This window comes from Medicago truncatula, chromosome 5 (genome assembly GCF_003473485.1).
Source record: "Medicago truncatula cultivar Jemalong A17 chromosome 5, MtrunA17r5.0-ANR, whole genome shotgun sequence".
Classification (NCBI taxonomy): domain Eukaryota; kingdom Viridiplantae; phylum Streptophyta; class Magnoliopsida; order Fabales; family Fabaceae; genus Medicago; species Medicago truncatula.
Window position 1 is genome coordinate 9,808,577 of NC_053046.1, and position 20,199 is coordinate 9,828,775.

Consider the following 20,199-nt stretch of genomic DNA (forward strand, 5'->3'; position numbering starts at 1 on the left):
TCACGGTCTTTGACTCCACCATCTTGAATGAGTAGAGTTGTTGCTTAAGGAATTGCCTATGAGCCAAAGACTTGGTCATATACAACGATTCCAACTTTGACCATATCGATGCCGCGGTTGGTTCCTTCGCGACATCCCTCAAAACTTTGTCCCCGAGGCACAAGACAATGGCACTCCTAGCCTTGTCCATCATCTCGGTCTTCTCCTCTTGTGACATGGTGTCCGGTAAAGCACCTTCACCCTTCAAAGCTTTCTCACACTTTTGTTGTATCAACACCGCTTGCATCTTCACCTTCCATAACCCAAAATCGTTAATTCCGGTGAACTTCTCGATATCCCACTTTGAACCCATGGTACTCACTAAACCAAATCACTCCTATGCCCCACGGTGGGCGCCAATTGTTGTGAATTCCGATCTCAAAACCACACCAATACAAAGTATGATGTGTGGAGCAAAGGAAAGTAGTAACCACCAACAAAGTGTGTGCAAGCAAAAATCAACAAAACAGCACCTAGATCTAATCTAGGAAAGAAGTGAAAAACACAATACACAAGCACAAGATAAACGGAGAGGGAAGAGGAAAACAAAGACACCAAAGAGATTGTTCACCCAGTTCGGTCCAAACTTGACCTACTCTGGAGGAGAGATTGAACTCTCCAATCCACTATCAATGAGTTCTTACAAAAGAGATACAAAAGAGTTACAAGAAATTAGATTTGACAAGTTCACAAGGAACAACCTTAATTTCTACCCTTTTTCCAATCTCACCAAGACACTCAATGATTTTCACTCACCAAGGTGTTTCCCATGTTTCCCAACCCAAGAGAAGCTCTAATCAAAGACTCTAAACCCTAGAGTTACTCCCTTTGATTTCCCAAGTTTCTCTCTCTTCCAACTCTCCTTCAAATCTGCACAAGAACACTTAAATACTAGCCCTCCACTGATAAAATCGTGTCACGATTTTCAGGTCGTGTCACGAATGGTGCGTTCGTCGCAAGAAACGACCAGTCCTTATCATGGAAACTTAACGAGCAAGTTTTCAAATCGTGTCACGATTTCCCACAATCGTGTCACGATTTGGCACCCTGCAAACCAGCTCACGGCATCACGAAATCGTGTCACGATGCCAAATTCGTGTCACGATTTCCCTGTTCTTCCAGACCACAAATTTGAAGACAAATCTCAACATAATAAATATTTACACTGGCAGTGTATATGTATTAAATGATTATAATAATGGATTTAAATCAAATCCATTATTATAATCTGAAAATAGTTGAACTAACTTTGACCATATATGTTTGTAACGTTTTAAAATATCCAATTCTGAAATTGTTGGGTGAGACAGTTTATTCATTAAATTAACAAAACATCAGAATGATACGTAAAATAGATTATCACAATAGTCTCCCGGAGACGATTTCAAAGCTATTTTGATATACCTAAAAGAACTCATGTAAACAACAAATTTCTATTTCATGATCATTTTCAAATATCATTTTTTTCAGACCAAATCATTAAAAGCCTACAATTTCATAGACTAAATCAGTGATTTACTTATCAATAACTTACATGGTATTGATCATTGACAACATGGAATGTTCCAATGCAGATGGCAAAATTGCTCTGGTGAAACCACCCTTTGGAACAAAAATTTGAAGTCTCCTAAATCTACTAGACTACTAGAGTAAATAATCTATATTGGACACATTCTTATTGAAATTGTTTTGTAGACTCAAACTAAGTAGCAGTGATTTCCAAATACATTGGTCAGGAAGGATACCCTTCTCTACCATTTCCAAAAAGACCTGCAAAGCTTTCTGAATGTCCCCCTTCCTACATAACACATCAATCAAAGGGCTGTAAGTTTCTGTATTTGGTACACAACCTCTTGCAGTAATATCTTCCATAAACTTTAAGGCACTTTCAATTTTTCCTTGTTCACAAAACTCAGTGATGATAGCATTGAATGTGGATGCAATGGGAAAACAGTTATTACTTATCATTTCATTGATAAGCTCAACGGCCTCTCGGATACTACCGTGTTGCGAAAAGCCATGAACAAGAGAGTTATAAACTAGAATACTTGGAATACCACCTTCATCAATCATCTTATCATATATATTCTTTGCATCTTCAATTGCACCTTCCTTGCATTTCTGTATAATAGTCATGCTTCTGTCAACAGCTCTAGGGAACAATTTTCCCATCTTTGCTAGAAACTCAGATGCCTCGTCGAAACGATTTTGCTTAAATAGACCATATATTATGCTATTGTAAGGACTAATGTGCCCTTTAGAGCCTTCCTTGGTTTCCTCCATTAACTCTAAAATCGAAAAACCATCTTCAATTCTTCCTTCTGAACACAAACCTCTAATCATCGTGTCGAAAGTAACAAAGTTCCGGTTGATCCCATCTGTCTTCATATCATTAAAAAGATCAAGAGCCAAATCCAACATTCTAGACTCACAAAACCCATATATTAATATATTATAAGTATCCACATTTGGAAGATAGCCTTTATTCTCCATCTGCTTCAGGAAATGAAGTCCAACTTTCACTTTTCCCACTCCACAAAACCCCTTTATCAATGTATTGTAAGCCACAGCATCAAGTGAACCCCCCAAGCTCTCAACTCTCTCAAGCACCTCGGCAGCCTCCGTTACACGGCCAGCATTGCATAGAATCTCAACCACCTTAGTCACGGTAACAACATCAGGTACAAGACTCAATGCAAAGCACTTCTCAAGCAAAACAAGAGCTTGGACTAAATTCTCTTCCTTATAATAAGAAGATATCAAAATATTAAACGTAACCTCATTCGGGTCCACCATCTCATTCATCAAGCTCCTAGCCCTACCAACTTTTCCATTCCTACAAAGTGCATGAAGCAAAGTATTGTAAATAACAGTATTTGGTGTAACCCCGTTATTCTTAATAAGCTGCAAAAGCTTAAAACCTTCACCAATCCTATTCGTTAAACAAAGTCCCTTCATCAAAATCCCAAAAGTATAATCATCACCACGAACACCACTCTCCATCATACTCTTTCTATAAAACTCTCTAGCCATATCAATATCCTCTTTCACAAGAACATCCAAAATCGAGTTAAAAATCTTCAAAGACGGCGTACCATGAAACTTGTAAGCCAAGTCAAGAACTGTGATGACCCGCCTGGTCATTCCAGCCCGGGACAGTCCCCGGACAATTGTTATGAAGATATCTTCACCTGGGTTAGCTCCGATTGAGGTAGGCATTTCGTCGAGCAGTTGCTTGACGGTATCAAAACGACGAAAAATGCAGAGTTTGTGGATTAATGTACGGTATGTGGATTGGGAGTGGGTGAATTTGGAGAAGGTTGAGGCCCATCTGAAGGTTTGGAGTGCCTCGGAAGAGGTTTTTTGGTCGAGGATTAGCTGACAAAGGTGGTCTTGTGTTGGTGGCAAAGATGATGATGAAGAGTAATGTGATTGGAAATGCGAATGATACTTAAGAAAACAAGCGTATGGGCGTGACAGGATTGTAGAATGTTGTAATAGTTTCATCTCGCGTGAAATGGTGTGCGAGAAAGACAAGCAACAAAATCAATGTTTGTTGTTCTTGAAGTACAAGTCTGTTCGGTTAGATGTTTTACTGTCGTTTTTTTTACTACAGAAGTACTCCCTGTCCAAAATGATTGCTTTTTGTGTGTGTGCTGTGAAGCCCCGATACTTTAAAATGGATGACGTACCGTATCCCCTGTGTATCCTGCATCGATACCTGCCCGATACTTCCCGATACGTATCCAGAGAGTATCCAAATATTAAATTTTATTTTTTTAAAAAATAATTATCCAATACATCCCGATACGCACATATAGATACTTGTGTTTTTTTTTTTTTTTTTTTTATGTAAAAAATAAAAACATTATATTACTATAATATATATACATTTCCTTTATCTTTCTTTGGTGTCAGTACGACCCACACCACACAGCTAATTGCATCTTTCCCTTTCTAAGAAATTAGGGTTCCAACTTTTTCTTCCAAAGTGGTCGCCGTCCACTTTGGCCACCGTCGAACTATCCAAAAGCTTGCTTTAAAGCTTCCTGTACAACCTTGTTCTTCCTCCTGTTGTGAGAGAAATTTGAGTACTTTCTCTTTTATCCATTCTTTGAAAAGAAACAAAATGGATCCAAAAAGGGTAGAAGATTTGGTTTATGTGCATATTAATCTTCGACTATTGTCAAGGAAAGAATGTGGATATAAGAAAGGACAATCAAGAATGTGGGACATTAGAGGAGATGCGCATGAACCGCTTGATGGTGTTGGAATTGAGTTAGCAGAGTTGTCTTTGGATGAACCGGATTTGGAAGTTGATCTGTATCTTGATGATGAGAATGGAGGAGAGGAGATGTAAACGTCAGTTACTTGTTAGTGTTAACTCTTAGTACTGATGTGTTCTTTTTTTGGATATAGTGATTCTTTTTTGGATCGATATAGTATATCACTAACAAGTTCATTTTGGATATAGTGTAGCATTGATGTATAACACTGATGGTGCTCTTTTTGGTATATATTGCGTATGTAATTGACTAATGACCACTCTCTTAATCGTCAATATTATATTTATATTAATGTGCTACGAGTCTGGTTTCTTGTGTTTGTTAATATACTTGCATAATAAAAAAATGGTTATAATTATATAGTACATTTAATTATATAATTTTTTTTATTAACGTATCACAGCCGTATTGTATCTTGATTTTTGAAATTTTGCCGTATCGACATATCGGTGCAGTATCGTATCCGTATCGCATCTCGTATCCGGGCTTCACAGTGTGTGTGTATATATGTTTTAAAGCATTCTTCCTACCAACTGAGTCATGCTTATAGAGACACATTTAGAGCCTGTTTGAAACACTTTCCGAAAACTCTTTTTTAGTTTTTAAAAACTTGAAAATTAAAAACTTTTTTGCTAAATTAATTTTTAAAATTACAGTTTTGGAAACTGTTTTGAACTTTTTAGTTTTGGGGACTAAAACTAAAACATGTAAAAGGATAACTATTGTAAAAAGGGGATTTGTATATTTCAAAAACTGAAAACAAAAACTATTTCAAACTAGTTTTGGGGACTAAAACTAAAACAAGTAAAAGGATAACTATTGTAAAAAGGGGATTTGTATATTTCAAAAACTGAAAACAAAAACTATTTCAAACAGGCTCTTAATTTTTTATTTTTTTTTTAATACACAAAATGTTAATAAGTTAGTGATCGTGTTAATTTGTACTGATTAAATCTTATCTCATGCTTAATTTTTTTTAGATATCTCTTAACTCATCAACGGAACTAGTTAAAAAATTATAATTTTTTATTTATTTAAATTAAACCTAGTTGAATATGCAATTATTGGATTTTACCAACTATGAGATGCTATACAATAAAGTAAGTGTACAAAATGGCGTTTATTGTTTGATTCTAATAATAAAGGTAAAGAGCATATTTAATTGAAGACAACAATTAGAAAACAAAATTGAATGTTCCTTACAAATTTACAACAAGCTTAAAAAATAAATTATGAAAAACAAACTAATAATAAGTGAAAAGCTTACCCAAATTAAAATTAACTAATTTACTTCATAGTTCTTCTGAATCAACAATGAACAAATTTTTTTGTGTTCTTGTGCAATTCACCACTTGGCTAAAAGAGACTTATTGATGATGAACCATCTTAAAAAATTGGATTGGATGTCTATAGTACCTTTATAGTATAAAAAAAGGGTTAATCCGGTGCACTAAAGCTTCTGCATATGCTGGGTCTGTGAAGGGATCCCACTATTTGGTGTATTGTATGCAGTCTTACCCTGTTTTCAGGACTTGAACCCGTGACCTTTTGATCACATGACAACAATTTATCAGTTGGTATGAGCACCCACAAAAACTCAATCTGTACAAATCACTAATCAAAACTTATTCATTCTTCTTCATCTACCATTCAACACACCTTTGAGAAGATCAAGACCTTCAGCTGAAATACTCCTTCTCCTATGTGATCTAGGAATTTCAATTTTAGGAGGTGGATCTTTAGAGAAACAAACCACAACAACAGTTAAATTATCACAAGTGTTTCTTTGAAGTGCCTCAGTTACAAGTACCTTAGCACATATATTAGGATCATTATGTTGCACAAGTTCCCTCCTAACCATTGTAACAGCACATTGACTACTCATAACATCCCATAATCCATCACACCCTAATATCAAAAACTCATCTTCTTCTGTTAGAACAATTTCTTCTAGCTCTGGCTCACAACTTAAGGGACTTTTTGAACCTTTTGTACCTTTTATGTGCCAATCTCCTAGTGCACGTGCCACTGATAGTTGTCCATTTAGGTATCCATCATAGATAACTCCACCTAGTTTTTCAATTCTTAGTTTTTCAGATGTGCAATTTGGTTTATGGTCTTTAGAAAGTTCGACTGCTCGGCCACGTTTACCTAATACTGCGCGTGAATCTCCAGCGTTCGCAATCAGCATGGACCTGTAACAAATTCTTAATCTTAGGCATGTTTTGATAAACAACTTAATTAAACGTTTATAGCATTATGTGTATTTGACCTTTCTTTTTTACAAATATATCCATGATCGCGACATATTGACTTAAAAATTTGTTACTAGCATACATGAAAAATAAGTACATAATAAATTTGTCCATGAAGTTGTAAGCAATAAGTTAAAATAGTCATTTGGTTAACTTTTTTCAATAGAGTCTATGGTGTGGCCCGTTAACTGAATATGTGGCCCCTCCATGTCGATCCCACATCAATGTCACCACACTAGAGATTAATATACCTATGAAATTTAGGTATTTTTGGGACTAAGCATAAATGCAATTCTTGACAAATTTGTTTTTAAGATGGCCTAAATTTCATAAGCAAATTAGTCTCTAGTGAGGGAATAATAATGTGGGATCAACATGCAATGTAACATGTTCATTAATAATACCATGTCACAGCCTCGAATGGCAGAAGTTATCCGAGGAACTATTTTGAATGATATTTTCCAATTCGCAAAAATCAAAGACTACTTTAATCGATCCTTACAATTTCAATCAACAATTTATAGATCTAGATGGTGCTTAGGTCCTTACCTTCCCAAGACAAGGGCTATTAGAGCAGTGGTTCCTGAAGAACTATCAAGAGAACTTGCATCTCTAAATGCATGATCAGCCTTCACAAATGCACTCTTAACTGCTTTTTTAATGCTAGATGGGAATTGAGAATCTTCAGTTATAAACTTAAGCATGTTCTTTTTGATAAATGATGCTGCATCAACACCACCATGTCCATCAAATACCTGCATATTAAATTAACATTACATAATCTCCATGAAAAAAATACAACCACATAGAAGATTACTCAACTTAGAAAGAAACATACCCCATAAAATGCTGATGGATATGGAAGGTCTACTTGTTGTGCAATAGATTCTCTAAGAATATCAATACATATAAATTCATCCTCCATGTATTGCTTTGGTCCTTTCTCAGAACTGCTTCCAGATCTCAATATAAGTGGAAATTCTGATTTATCTTCTGTATTTGTTTTAAGGCCAACAATAGTATTAAGATTTGATTCCTATAGCCACAATATAGAATAAGACATAATTGTTAATTAACACTATTAACAAAATACAAATACAAATACAAATGAACATATAATGACATAGTATTCTTGTTGTCACGATCTACTGAGATTCAGTCCTTACCGAATCAACGAGCCATGAAGAGCTGCTGCAATGACGCATAGTGGCAGAATGATCCCTTGGAGGCTTCCCAACAACATTCTGATTCAAACTCCCCAAGGTATCATCATTTTGATCTTCCATGATGGAACACACACTTAATGTAGCTGCTACCTCAGAGCTGCAACAATTCCCTGGTGCCATTCTTGTCCCATTACATAATTCATCAAATCCAATCTAATCACCCCTCAAACAAAAAATTGTCTTTTATATATAACCCAATTTCAAAAAATTTAGAAGAAAAATAAATGTTCAAATAAGTATTTCAACAACCACAGGAGACAAAGAAGCCATTTTCAAAGAAATCCCACTAGAAGACCCTACAGCAAGAAACAGCTATGCAAAACATGGTTTGCACGTGATCCAAGAACGTGAGTGACATCATGTCATATATTTATTTAATGTAGTTATATATCAGAAGATGTTTTTTGCATGTGACAAATATTGAAAAATGTGTAGGTAGTTGTTTGGGTTAGGAGATATTGATGAAAACACATGATGATGGCAAAGTAGTGAAGAATAATGAATCAAAAAGCTAAGAGGAGGAGAGAAAAAGGGGAGAGCGTTAAGAAGTGGTAAAATATATGTGAAGTGATTGGCCATTGCAAAATTTTCGGTGGTCATTGGAGGGCTTGAAAGAGAGATTAAGGGAAAGACATGTGGCTTCTTGTGCTTCCATTTGTTTCTGTTGTTACTACTAGTTGACCATTTGCCCTTGTGGTGCTGCTACTCCTACATCATCATCATCTTGTTGGAATCTATGATCTATATTCTATATATTAATACCAATCACTACATAAATATTTCTCTATTAATACTCCCTCGGCCCCTAACTATAAGCCCTTAAAATATATATATTTATTTCCCCTTAAGTATAAGTTTTTTAATGTATTTATTTCCCCTTTTATTAATATTACTAACTTATAAGATTACCAACTATACACAAATGAAGAAAAGTTTTGTATTATTATTTTTTGTTTGAATCATCACGGAACCTCTCGCGTCTCTCTAAAGGACAACCTCACTGCCTTAATCTTCTGTCTCCTTAATCCAAATCCTCAATTTTCAAGATGTAGATCTTTTAGATGGTTGTGAGTTCACTTTTTTAACATGGCAGCACCAACTCAAAACCCCAGACGGGGTTGGTAGTTGTCGGCTCTATTGTGACCTATTTCAACCTTCAGGCCACCATGACATCGGTCAATCAGACGGGGATTAAAGAGAAAAAAGCTCTACATGCAATAATAAAGTAACTCTCAACTCCTTTTATATAAGTACTTTTTATGTATATTTTCTTCAATAAAGAAAAGTACATTTTCTTGTTGTGAGCTTTATCTAGGCCAAACACTATCTTAGTCAATCATCAACTTTGGTACCATTGTTAGGTTGTGAGGCGAGTTTTAAAACAACGAAGACTTGGACTTTGGACCACCCCACAAGTAGATTGAACATCACATTTTAACCCAAAATCTTAAGCATTGAATATGAGTCTCATTACTTATGTTGTTCAACACTTATATTTTCTATCAATACGAGATTCTTTTACTCACACTGACACACTAACAATATATAAAAAAAATGTGACAATTGCTAAATATAATTTTCAATTGTGTATAAATTTTTTATGTACAAACAATAAATTAATTTAAGTGGTAAGAGATTTGAGCTCCTTAATAAGTGATCATCGGTTTAATCTCTAACTTTTGTATCTGCAAAAAATTTAGCTGGAATTTAGGAGTGGAGAAACCACCTTGTGTGGCCCAAAATTTTTTCGACGATTGATCCTTCCTAAACTTGATGGAAACTTTGCATTGATGACATGGTAAAAAATATGTGTAATATAGGCCAAACTTAAAGGTGTAATAATTAGTCAACCATATTGTTTTTATTTTATGGCTAGTGTTGTTTCCTTTATGATGAGGAGGTCCCACAGACCACACTCCAACTGTATTTTTGGAGAAATAAGAGTGTGCTAATAACGCGTTTCTACCTTTCACATAAAAAAAAGTATTGATGTTTAATGCGTTTCTGGTACGAGAGAGATGAATATTGAAGGCAACAACAATAGGATTGTTGCTTTGAGTTCACGACACCAGACAAGAATAAGTTCTAAATTTATATATTTCATTAAACTATATGTAAGTTTTATTCACACGTTTTTAGTTGCCTAAAGTATCTTCGACACAAAATTAATGATTAACCATTTGAAATTGTGTGTTTGGATGGAGGATTTAGGAGGAAAAGGGATGTGAGAGTTTACTTTTCATTTTTAAATTACGGATACTACGAAATGTTTTTTAAAAAGTCAATATTTTAACATGAAAAACGATCATATAATACTTCAATCACAATTAATTTATTTAAGAAAAACATGTTATATAATCTGTAATTTTAAAAAGAAAAGTAAATCCTTCCCTCCCTTCCTAAACTCTTAATCCACACACACCCTAAGATTCATTTAAGAGATTGAATCTACAATCACATACATGTGCGATCTGGTTTTGCCAACTACATCACACCATGTTGGTAAATATTCATTGTAGTTATATATACACATATTGATTGATTAAAAAAAAATGATATTGATAAATGGTAACATGAAAAAGAACATGAGTTTAATTTTTGAAGTCGTCAAATTTAGGAGTAGCCCAATTTCATATAATAAATTGAATTTTCCACTGTCAATATAAAAACAATTAGTCTCTTAGTAACTTCAAAATGTTTAGACAGTGTGGATATCTTAGAGCCTACTGCAAGTTTACAATTAATTAGTAAAATAAATATGATGCAACAAGATTATTAAAAAAGATGGTGCATGTTTAATACCACGGCAGGTTGAACAAAAGTCACGGTGGTTTGTAAGATGAGAAGTGTCTCAACTTATAAATTATTCAAGGTTGTTAATATCGTGAGCTAACTCGTAAAATCATATTATTTCATGAGTTTATAATTTCGAGTTAATTCGGTTGTAAACTCGAAATCTAATAAACTTGAAAAATCAATCTTCGCGGTAGTGAGACATTGTTGAAAAAATAAAGTTGACCTATTTGTTGACTCTAAGAAGAGAATTTCTTATTCCAAAAAAACATGAAAATAATTCCACGTCAATGACATCATCATTTCACTATGAGAGTGGTGGCTTTCTATTTAAGAATCATACCCACTTCCACATCAATCCACTATACAAATGGACATAAAGAGAAACCAAAGTCAAGAAATAATGAAACTCACACCATCACAAGATGTTCGTGTTTCTTTTGTATGAACTCACAAGATTGTTTTGTTGTGTCCACTTTCACAGTGACAATTATCTTCTTCTTATTTGTACCAAAATTTCTCACATGTTTTCAGTGGCTATAAATCATTTCCAATTGTCCCTCTTGTCCCGTACAAATAATTTGAAGAAAAAAAGACAAGAAGTCGGCCAAAATATCCAACTTGTGAGGAGTGTGATTGGTTAATCAGTGAACCATATTTTTCAATACCATATCTATATACCATTAAGTATTAACCTTGCCTTTTTGAGTAAAAAAAACTTTTTGAAATTTATTTGCATCTTCCCTTTGATTAACTTCTCCACTTTCCTTTAGTGCCTTGTCCATTTTCTCCACAATGCTTAAACTCTTTCTTTGTTCCTACTTTTGGTTCCTTCTTCATTCACAATTCTAAGCTACTGGTTAAATTACATCATATATCCTTTCTGAAGCTAGAAGGTATGTCTTTCAACTTCATGAAGTTACCAACACTGTTCTTTTTGTCCTTTCACATGTTAGGGGTTTTGATGTTACAATATGTTACTTTTTCCTTTTTTATTAGCAGATACTTTGGTTCTTTTCTATTTTCAAAATCTGCTTTATGTTATGCTTTATGTCTGTTGTTAAGTATGTCTTTTATAGAATAAATAGATACTTTGATTCTTTTCTATTTCCAAAATCTTTGTTCATGCAAAATCTTGTTTTTCTTGGTGCTTTATGACTTTTTGGCCTTTCAATTTGTAAACATTAAACCCTTTGTTTTGTTGTTGTTGTTGTTATGTTACTATTTTTATGTCTATTGTTTTACAGGTAAATCATCAACCATGGTTAAAGTTTGGCTATTAGCTCTAATGATTCTCTACAATGGCTTCTCTTCAACTGTGGCTGGCACTCATAATTCAACAAGGCCTGATATTGTAAATATTGGAGCTCTCTTTTCTTTCAATACTAGTGTTGGCAAGATTATAAAAATTGCTTTAGAAGCTGCAGTCAACGATGTAAATTCGGATCCAAATATTCTGGGCGAGACCAAGTTAAAGCTCTCTCTTCAAGAAGATTCTAAATATAGAGGTTTTCTAAGCATTGCTGAGGGTATGTCTTTCATAATGTCACCCTTTTCATGAGCTGATGAACCTTGTAAAACAATGATAAAGTTTTTTTTTATTTTTTTATTTTGTTACATAAACACAATGATGAAGTTAGTTCAACTCTATTCAGATTATACATACACTGTCAGTGTAAATATTTATTACACAGTTAATCAATTATAACCGTTGGACCATAAAAACATGTGACTTAAATCACGATTACTTCTAAAGTCACACATATGAATGATTTGTTGACCGTGTAAAAATTTTACACTTATAGTGTATCAAAATTAAACTCTGATAGTTCTATGTAATATACAGTTTTGCAGGTCATGGCTAGACACAATGTGGCAATAATTGGCCCTCATAGTTCTGTAACAGCTCATGTCATAACTCATATTGCAAATGAGCTTCAAGTTCCTCTTATCTCATTTTCTGCTTTAGACCCTACCCTTTCTTCACTTCAATTCCCATTCTTTATCAGAACTTGTCACAGTGATCTTTATCAAATGGCTGCAATAGCGGACCTTGTTGACTACTATGGATGGAAAGAAGTCATAGCTGTATACATTGATGATGATAATGGAAGGAACGGAATTGGTGCATTAGGCGATAAGCTTGCCGAGAAGCGTTGCAGGATCTCATATAAAGCGCCTGTGAGACCCGAAGCAACTCCAGAGGAGATAACAAATGTGCTAGTTCAGGTGGCTCTTGCTGAATCAAGAGTTATAGTAGTTCACGCCAACACTATTGGGGGCCCGAAAGTGTTCAGTGTTGCGAAGAATCTTGGAATGATAGGAACTGGTTATGTATGGATAGCCACTGCTTTTCTTTCTGCTATTCTTGATATAGAAAGTCCATTGCCTTCTGATAAAATGGATGAAATCCAAGGAGTGTTGACAGCACGCGTGCACACGCCAGATTCGGAGCTTAAAAGAAAGTTTGTTTCTAAATGGCAAAACTTGACTCATGGAAATACTGATAATGGCCCTCTTGGACTAAGTTTTTTGTCTCTCTATGCATACGATACTATTTATGCTCTTGCTCACGCACTTGATGCATTTTTGAAACAAGGGAACCAAATCACATTCTCAAATGATTCAAAGTTATCTACACTACGTGGAGACAACTTGCGTCTTGATGCATTGAACATATTCGATGGAGGAAACACATTGCGTAGGAACATTTATGAAGTTAACATGACAGGTGTGACAGGCTTGTTCAAGTATGCACCTGATAAAAACCTTGTTAATCCTACATACGAAATCATCAATGTGGTTGGAACCGGGTCTCAGAGGATCGGTTATTGGTCTAATCACTCTGGATTATCGTCCATTCCTCCAGAAACACTTCATTCCAAACCAGGCAATAACTTCAGGGAGAGTAAAAGGCTATCCCCTGTGATTTGGCCTGGAAACACAGCTCAGAAGCCCCGTGGTTGGGTTTTTCCAAACAATGGAAGGCTATTAAGAATTGGAGTACCAATAGGCGTTAGTTACCGCCAATTTGTCTCGCAAGTACCAGGCACCGATACATTTCAAGGATTCTGCATTGATGTATTTCTTTCTGCAATTAACCTATTGCCTTATGCTGTCCCTTATAAGTTTATTCCATATGGGGATGGTAAGAACAATCCTAGTAACACTGAGCTTGTCCGTCGGATAACAACTGGTGTGAGTATCATGTCAATAATCTTTAATGGAGTTTGGATGTTTTATTATGGTAATCATCTGAGACTGGTTTTTGAATTTTCATACAGGAATATGACGGTGCAGTAGGTGACATAGCAATTACTACAACAAGAACAAAAATGGTGGATTTTACTCAGCCATATATTGAGTCTGGTTTAGTGGTAGTAGCACCTGTTAGGGAGACAGAAACTAGTGCTTTGGCCTTTTTGGCTCCATTTACACCAAGGATGTGGTTTGTCACAGCTCTCTTTTTCATAATAGTTGGAACTGTTGTTTGGATTTTGGAGCATAGGGTGAATGATGAATTTAGAGGACCACCTAAAAAACAAATGGTTACTATTTTTTGGTAAGTCAAATCTTCTATCTCCCATCTTTTCCCTGGCTCACCAATATTGAACCTTTTTTTGAACCAAACCAATGCTAATAATGCATGCAATATTCATGTGGAGGTTGCAATTCTGTGAGAGGAAAAGGTTATTTTATTTTAGAAATATAAAATGGATTTTAACATGTATAGGTGTTCTTAAGTAGATTTGCGTACATTCTAACTTGAAGTTGAGATTAAAGGCTTTTGCTTCCAAACATGATTTTTAGTTTTAAATTTATTATTTAACTCACTTTTACGTGAATAAAATCAAAATATAATTCAATTTACGTTCAATTCACTTTTAACCAAAATAAATTTATTCAAAACCAATTTTCGCTTATGGTAGAATCAAACACGCACTAATATCAAACTATTGATATGATTGTGACATTTGTTTGTGTTGTATTTGACAGGTTTAGCTTTTCAACAATGTTCTTTTCACATAGTAAGTTCCAATTCTGCCTTCTATGACATCTATGGTCAAAGTTTTAACTTAGTCTTTGATTAATCTAGTTTCATTTGATCCATACGTAGGGGAAAATACAGTGAGCACATTTGGTCGTTGTGTGCTACTTATATGGTTATTTGTAGTTCTTATAATTACTTCAAGTTACACAGCAAGTCTAACATCAATCCTCACAGTTCAACAGCTTTCTTCCCCCATTAAAGGCATTGAAAGCTTAGTAATTGGCAAAGAACCAATTGGTTACACTCAAGGTTCTTTTTCTAAAAACTATTTAATCCAAGAAATTGGTATTGATGAGTCTAGGCTTATTGCTTTAAAAACACCTGAAGAAGCTGCTAGAGCACTTGAGAAGGGTCCTCAAAATGGCGGCGTTGCTGCTTATATCGATCAACGTGCCTATATCGACATCTTCCTTGCAAGCCGGTGTAAATTTACTATTGTAGGTCAAGAGTTCACCAGAAACGGCTGGGGATTTGTAAGTATCTTTCAAGTTTTCTTTACAATTTCTTGCAACAAAATTGGCCAATTTAAAAGAATTAATGTGATAGAAGATTTTTAGTACCAGCATGATTCTGGAATTTTATTAATTTCACGGGCCAAATTCCCTGAAGTCCTACAATGCCAGAGTCTAAAATTGTAATGTATTCATTTTTTGTTCTTAATTGTGCTGTTCAGGGCTTTCCAAGAGACTCACCATTAGCAATTGACCTATCAACTGCCATTTTGCAAATGGTGGACAATGGGGACTTGCAAAGGATTCATGACAAATGGCTTTTGAGTAGAGCTTGTTTAACACAAGGTGCAAAGCTTGAAGTTCAAAGACTCAAACTAAAAAGCTTTTGGGGATTGTATGTGATCTGTGGATCAGCATGTTTGGTTGCTCTACTAATATACTTCATACGGATAATTAGACAGTACACCAAGCACCGCTCAGAGGAACTTGATTCTCCTGACCAAAACCCTAGCTCAGGATCGTCGGGTTTCAAAAAATTCATGTCCTTTGCAGATGAAAAAGAAGAGACTGTTAAGAACCGATCAAAGAGAAAGAAAATGGAGAGAATCTCTTATAGAGGTAGTGAGGGAGGATCATCCTCCATCATCTCCAATAAAGATTATGATGCTCAGCCATCTCGATGCATAGCTGATTCTGTTCCTAATGGTGGAAGTGAACAAGTATTTGTCAAAGTGGTGTAATTATGGTTTCTATACAATATAAAAAAAATTAAAAAAATTAAATGTACAAGTTTTATTTAGGAAATACAGCTTGCCTCGGAAGAAAATAAACTTAAGATGCGCAAACCATGCAAATAGCATAAATATACAAATTCTATTTTTTACAAAACAAATATTTCCAATTAACACTTTCATACAACACATTTGTCTGTTGTCGCAGCTGATCACCACAGTCGCAGTTTGTCATTCTTCGGTACAAAAATAACAATAACTTAGGTCAGCTAGCACTCATCTCCATTTATAACATAGCAACTGATATTTCACAACTTTGGTAATTAGGTCTTTTATATATGAGAAATTGTAATACATCGAACTTTACAGTTCCTTTACCACCAAGAGGGTAACAGGTTACAGTCCCTAACTACACATACTGAATGTACTAATAATATACGGCGGATGCTAGGGTGGATGGGTGAAGTAAGTCATCCACGGTGGGCAAGTAATGTGAACCGTCGGATAAGTGATGTTACGATACACTGTCAGTAGAATATACATTTCTCAGAATACCGGGTTCGATTCCCAGGGGGAACAACGCTTGGCCAGTGCGCATGCCTCTACGCATGAGCCGGATTAGTCGTCCACCTTTGGTGGGTCGGAAACAGGTGCGAAAGCCAAAAAAATAAAATAAAAAAGTTAATATACATATCTCTCCCCATCTGTCTATGTTTCTGCTCCCTTTCTCCTAATTTATTTTAGCTACCAACTTTGAAATTTGAATCTTCCCTTTCTAAGATCTTATGTTACTATCATTATAGAATATAAAAAGTTTTGATTTTTCGTACCTCCAAATTGTCCATTAAAAAAAATATTGGAATTCCTACCATGAATCCTTGTTGTAGAATCCCAGCTAAAACCTATAGACTTCTGTGTTTTCTTCAATTAAGTTCAGTGATTCAACAATGATGAGTATCTTGTCCGGATCAAGTTATTCTAGATCAATCAATAGTCATGGATAATATGATCAAGTCTTTATCTGTGATGGGAAGAGAGGGAATGTAAAGAGGATTTGGTTATGGTGTAGAAGGAAGAAAGGAACGGGTAAAGCATGGAAAGATGACAGAGATGGTGGAAAGAGAGAGAAAAGAAATGTATAACCTACTGATGGTGCATCATAACATCACTCATCCAACGGTTCACATTACTCATCCACCGTGTATGACTTACTTCACTCATCCACCCTAGACTAAGCCATAATATACATGTAGTTGAATCCTTTGAACGCTGGATTAAACAGATGGCCTTCCATCCTAACTTTGGGTTAGATTAACCAGTGCAGCAAACTACGAACAGGGAAAAAGAACTAAACCAACCTTTAGATGACCACACTTCTTCACTGCAATTATGCTCTCCCTTGAAATAGCTCCTTCAGGTCATCTTAGTTGTCATCCCTGTTTGAAATATTTTTCTACACCCCTGCTACATATTGTCAACCAAATATATTAAAAAGAAGTTACTGCATATATTTAGTGTACTCAACTGAAATGAAATAACTATCAATGGAGTAGTACCAAAATTAATCAGCTCAATAGCACTAGACTTGTGAAAGCACATAAATTGTGTTTCATCTGATGAAACTCTTTGTATCAATCACATAGTTTTACTTAAATATATTATAATGAAACCACAAAAGTCATTATTTTTGCGTCCGAAAATGCCAAGTACCTTGCATTTAGGAAGCTTCACATATTAGGAAGAAACAAACAGTATATTCTGGCTTCAGGTCAGTGTGGATTTGGTGTAGTTTGTGCATATCTAAAGATTAAAAACAAGAAACATGTGAAAGTAAGCAGAAACAACAGAAATACATTTTGCATCCAGAAAAATGTTATATGATTATTGTATCACAATAAAAAACTTTATTGCAGAATCAAAAAAAAAAAAAAAAACCTTCACATGAAAAATTTGCAAGATCCGAGTTTGAGAAATTCGATTTCAATATTGGTATGCTACAACTAACAATTTGATCAAATGAGTAGAGAAAATACTGATAAGATGTTTGAAACTCACATTTTTAAGCAAAATGCAATTTCAGGGGAAATTTTTCCGGGACAGATGGAGCAGCACAAGCAGAGTAGAGGAAGTTAGTTGCAGAGAGAGAGTGGGCGCGAGAGAGAACTAGGTCACAGAGAGATCCCCCATCCAAACACTCAAGAACCTCATCAATGCCAGAGTAAACATGACCTTGATGTTAATTGGAACAAATTGACCAAGGCAGGTGAAAGGAAATGAACTGATGCTCCAGGATGGTTTTGATTTTCATTTCAAAACACTCATTTGTTGAAGCTACTCCATCAAACACTACTTTATAATTTGAGACAACAAATGAATCTTGAGATAATCATAAGGTTAACAGCTTCATTTCAACTGAACTATGACCAATTGTCTTTGCAATCCTTTTATGCTTCATCATTTTTCTAGTCCTATTTACCTCTTCCCATTTTCCAGAATTAGCATATATGTTAGATAGAAGAGCATAAATTCCACTTTGAATAGGTTCCAGCTCTGCTAATCGTACTTTCACTTGACTAGCAACAGGGATGTTTTCATGAATCTGGCAACCATTTAAAAGAGCACCCCATATGGCAATATTTGGTCGTATTGACATTGTCTCCATTAGTTTTTCCGCCTCTCTAAAATGACCTGCCCGACTCAAAAGATCAACCATACAACTATAGTGCTCTTTTTCCGGCAGTATACCATAACTCTTTGTCATAAGGTTAAATTGTTTTTGAGCCTCTTCGACCAATCCAACATGACTACATGCAAATAAAACTCCAATGTAAGTAATATGATCAGGGACTAGAGAACTATCCTCTTGCATTATTTGAAACAAACTCAATGCTTCATTTCCATGACCATGTATGGCTAAAGCATTTATCATACTAGTCCACATCACTACATCCTTTTTTTCCAAACTATTATTAAAAATCTTTTGCGCACTTCCTAATTCACCATTTTTGGCATACATATCCAAAAGAGCAGTTGCAAGGGCAATATCTTTTGCCATGTTGCTTTTCAATAGATAAGCATGAACCGTTTCTCCCAATGCCAAAACACACCGACGGGCACAAACACTCAACACACTCAAAAAGGTAGCCTTATCAGGACAAAATCCATTAGCCAACATATAAAAAAACAGACCAAGCGCCTCGTTATACCTCTCATATTGATTATATGCATTAATCATACAGTTCCAAGCAACAATATTTCTCTCCGGCATTTTGTTAAACAACTCTCTCGCAACATTCAACCAACCACATTTCGCATACATTTCAACAATAGCAGTTGCAAGAATAACATTACTATTAGACGCAAACACAAAAGGATCATACCCCGCCTTACAAACCCTCTCATGAACCCATCTCCCAGTATCAACATCTCTACAACGAGCACACGCAATCAAAGCATTCACCATCGTAACCTCATTAGCCTCGACACCCCAACGACCCATTTCCTTAAACACCTCCAAAGCTTCACGTGGTTGATCATTAATCACATACCCATTAATCAAACAAGTCCAAGCAACAACATTCCACTTAGGAATTTTATCAAACACCTTCAACCCACTTTCCATATTCTTACATTCCACATACATATTCAGCAACCCAGTTGCAACATAAACATTTGCTTCAAACCCAGATTTCAATATACAACTATGAACACATTTTCCACTAACTTGATCATAAATAAAAGAACATGCTTTAAGTACAAATGGGAAAGTGAAATGATCAGGGGAATAACCATTTTGCAGCATTTGTTTATACAAATGCAATGACATTGTTGGGTTGTTAGATTTGGCATAACCCTTTATCATAGAGTTAAAGATATAAACATTAGGTGAATGAATTTGGCGGAATAATAAATTTGCATAATTGAAGTATTCATCAAAATGTGAATCAACACAGAAATCAATAAGCTTGCTTAAAGGGATTATTTTAGTGTTAATGGTTGTTGGGGTTGTGAGAATTAATGCGTGTGAGGTTTTGAATTGTAGCAAAGTTTTACATTTTGGTAACAGAGAGAGAATGGTGTTTGGGTGGATCATGATTCCTTAACATGTAATCATTTGGTTGCGAGTTTTTAATTTTAACATGAAAGTGAAACGAAAGAGTTTAATTTTAAGAATTTATTCTTCAGATTTCAATTTTAATTTTCAAAAATTTATTTTCATATTTTAATTTTAAAAATCATAATTTTTGTCTTGTTCTAAATTTTAAAAATCATAATTCAGATTTCTCATTTTAAAATCTACCAATTTTGGACTAAAAAACAACAACATGACAGGTTTTAAATCAGGCGGCATACAATCCTATGATTT

The 20,199-nt window shown here is 35.0% G+C and overlaps 4 protein-coding genes across 6 annotated transcripts; 1 reads left to right on the plus strand and 3 right to left on the minus strand.

Annotated features, from left to right (window-relative positions):
- Positions 1-1,388: 1,388 nt before the first annotated feature.
- LOC11410937 (pentatricopeptide repeat-containing protein At2g17525, mitochondrial) lies at positions 1,389-3,686 on the minus strand. Its single transcript, XM_003612326.4, has one exon. It carries the CDS (start codon positions 3,544-3,546, stop codon positions 1,684-1,686), a length of 1,863 nt encoding a protein of 620 aa, XP_003612374.1. The 5' UTR covers positions 3,547-3,686; the 3' UTR covers positions 1,389-1,683.
- A 1,794-nt stretch (positions 3,687-5,480) lies between these two features.
- Positions 5,481-8,527, minus strand: LOC11409906 (probable protein phosphatase 2C 47). The gene is made up of 4 exons (XM_003612327.4): positions 7,747-8,527; positions 7,419-7,616; positions 7,130-7,335; positions 5,481-6,520 (listed from the first exon to the last, which is right to left on the minus strand). Exons 1-4 carry the CDS (start codon positions 7,924-7,926, stop codon positions 5,965-5,967), a joined length of 1,140 nt encoding a protein of 379 aa, XP_003612375.1. The 5' UTR covers positions 7,927-8,527; the 3' UTR covers positions 5,481-5,964.
- Positions 8,528-10,965: 2,438 nt separating this feature from the next.
- On the plus strand, positions 10,966-15,947 carry LOC11408589 (glutamate receptor 3.6). Its single transcript, XM_013598139.3, has 7 exons — positions 10,966-11,495; positions 11,847-12,128; positions 12,446-13,797; positions 13,884-14,161; positions 14,596-14,627; positions 14,717-15,123; positions 15,324-15,947. Exons 2-7 carry the CDS (start codon positions 11,861-11,863, stop codon positions 15,840-15,842), a joined length of 2,856 nt encoding a protein of 951 aa, XP_013453593.1. The 5' UTR covers positions 10,966-11,495; positions 11,847-11,860; the 3' UTR covers positions 15,843-15,947.
- An 18-nt stretch (positions 15,948-15,965) lies between these two features.
- LOC11405487 (putative pentatricopeptide repeat-containing protein At3g05240) lies at positions 15,966-19,971 on the minus strand. Of its 3 annotated transcripts, none has more exons than XM_024783970.2 (3): positions 17,889-19,971; positions 17,544-17,633; positions 15,966-17,294 (listed from the first exon to the last, which is right to left on the minus strand). In XM_024783970.2, exon 1 carries the CDS (start codon positions 19,924-19,926, stop codon positions 18,220-18,222), a length of 1,707 nt encoding a protein of 568 aa, XP_024639738.1. In that variant the 5' UTR covers positions 19,927-19,971; the 3' UTR covers positions 15,966-17,294; positions 17,544-17,633; positions 17,889-18,219. The 3 variants fall into 3 exon arrangements, with proteins under 3 accessions (XP_024639738.1, XP_024639739.1, XP_024639740.1); XM_024783971.2 differs by having other exon boundaries at positions 15,966-17,297; XM_024783972.2 differs by lacking the exon at positions 17,544-17,633.
- Positions 19,972-20,199: the final 228 nt, after the last annotated feature.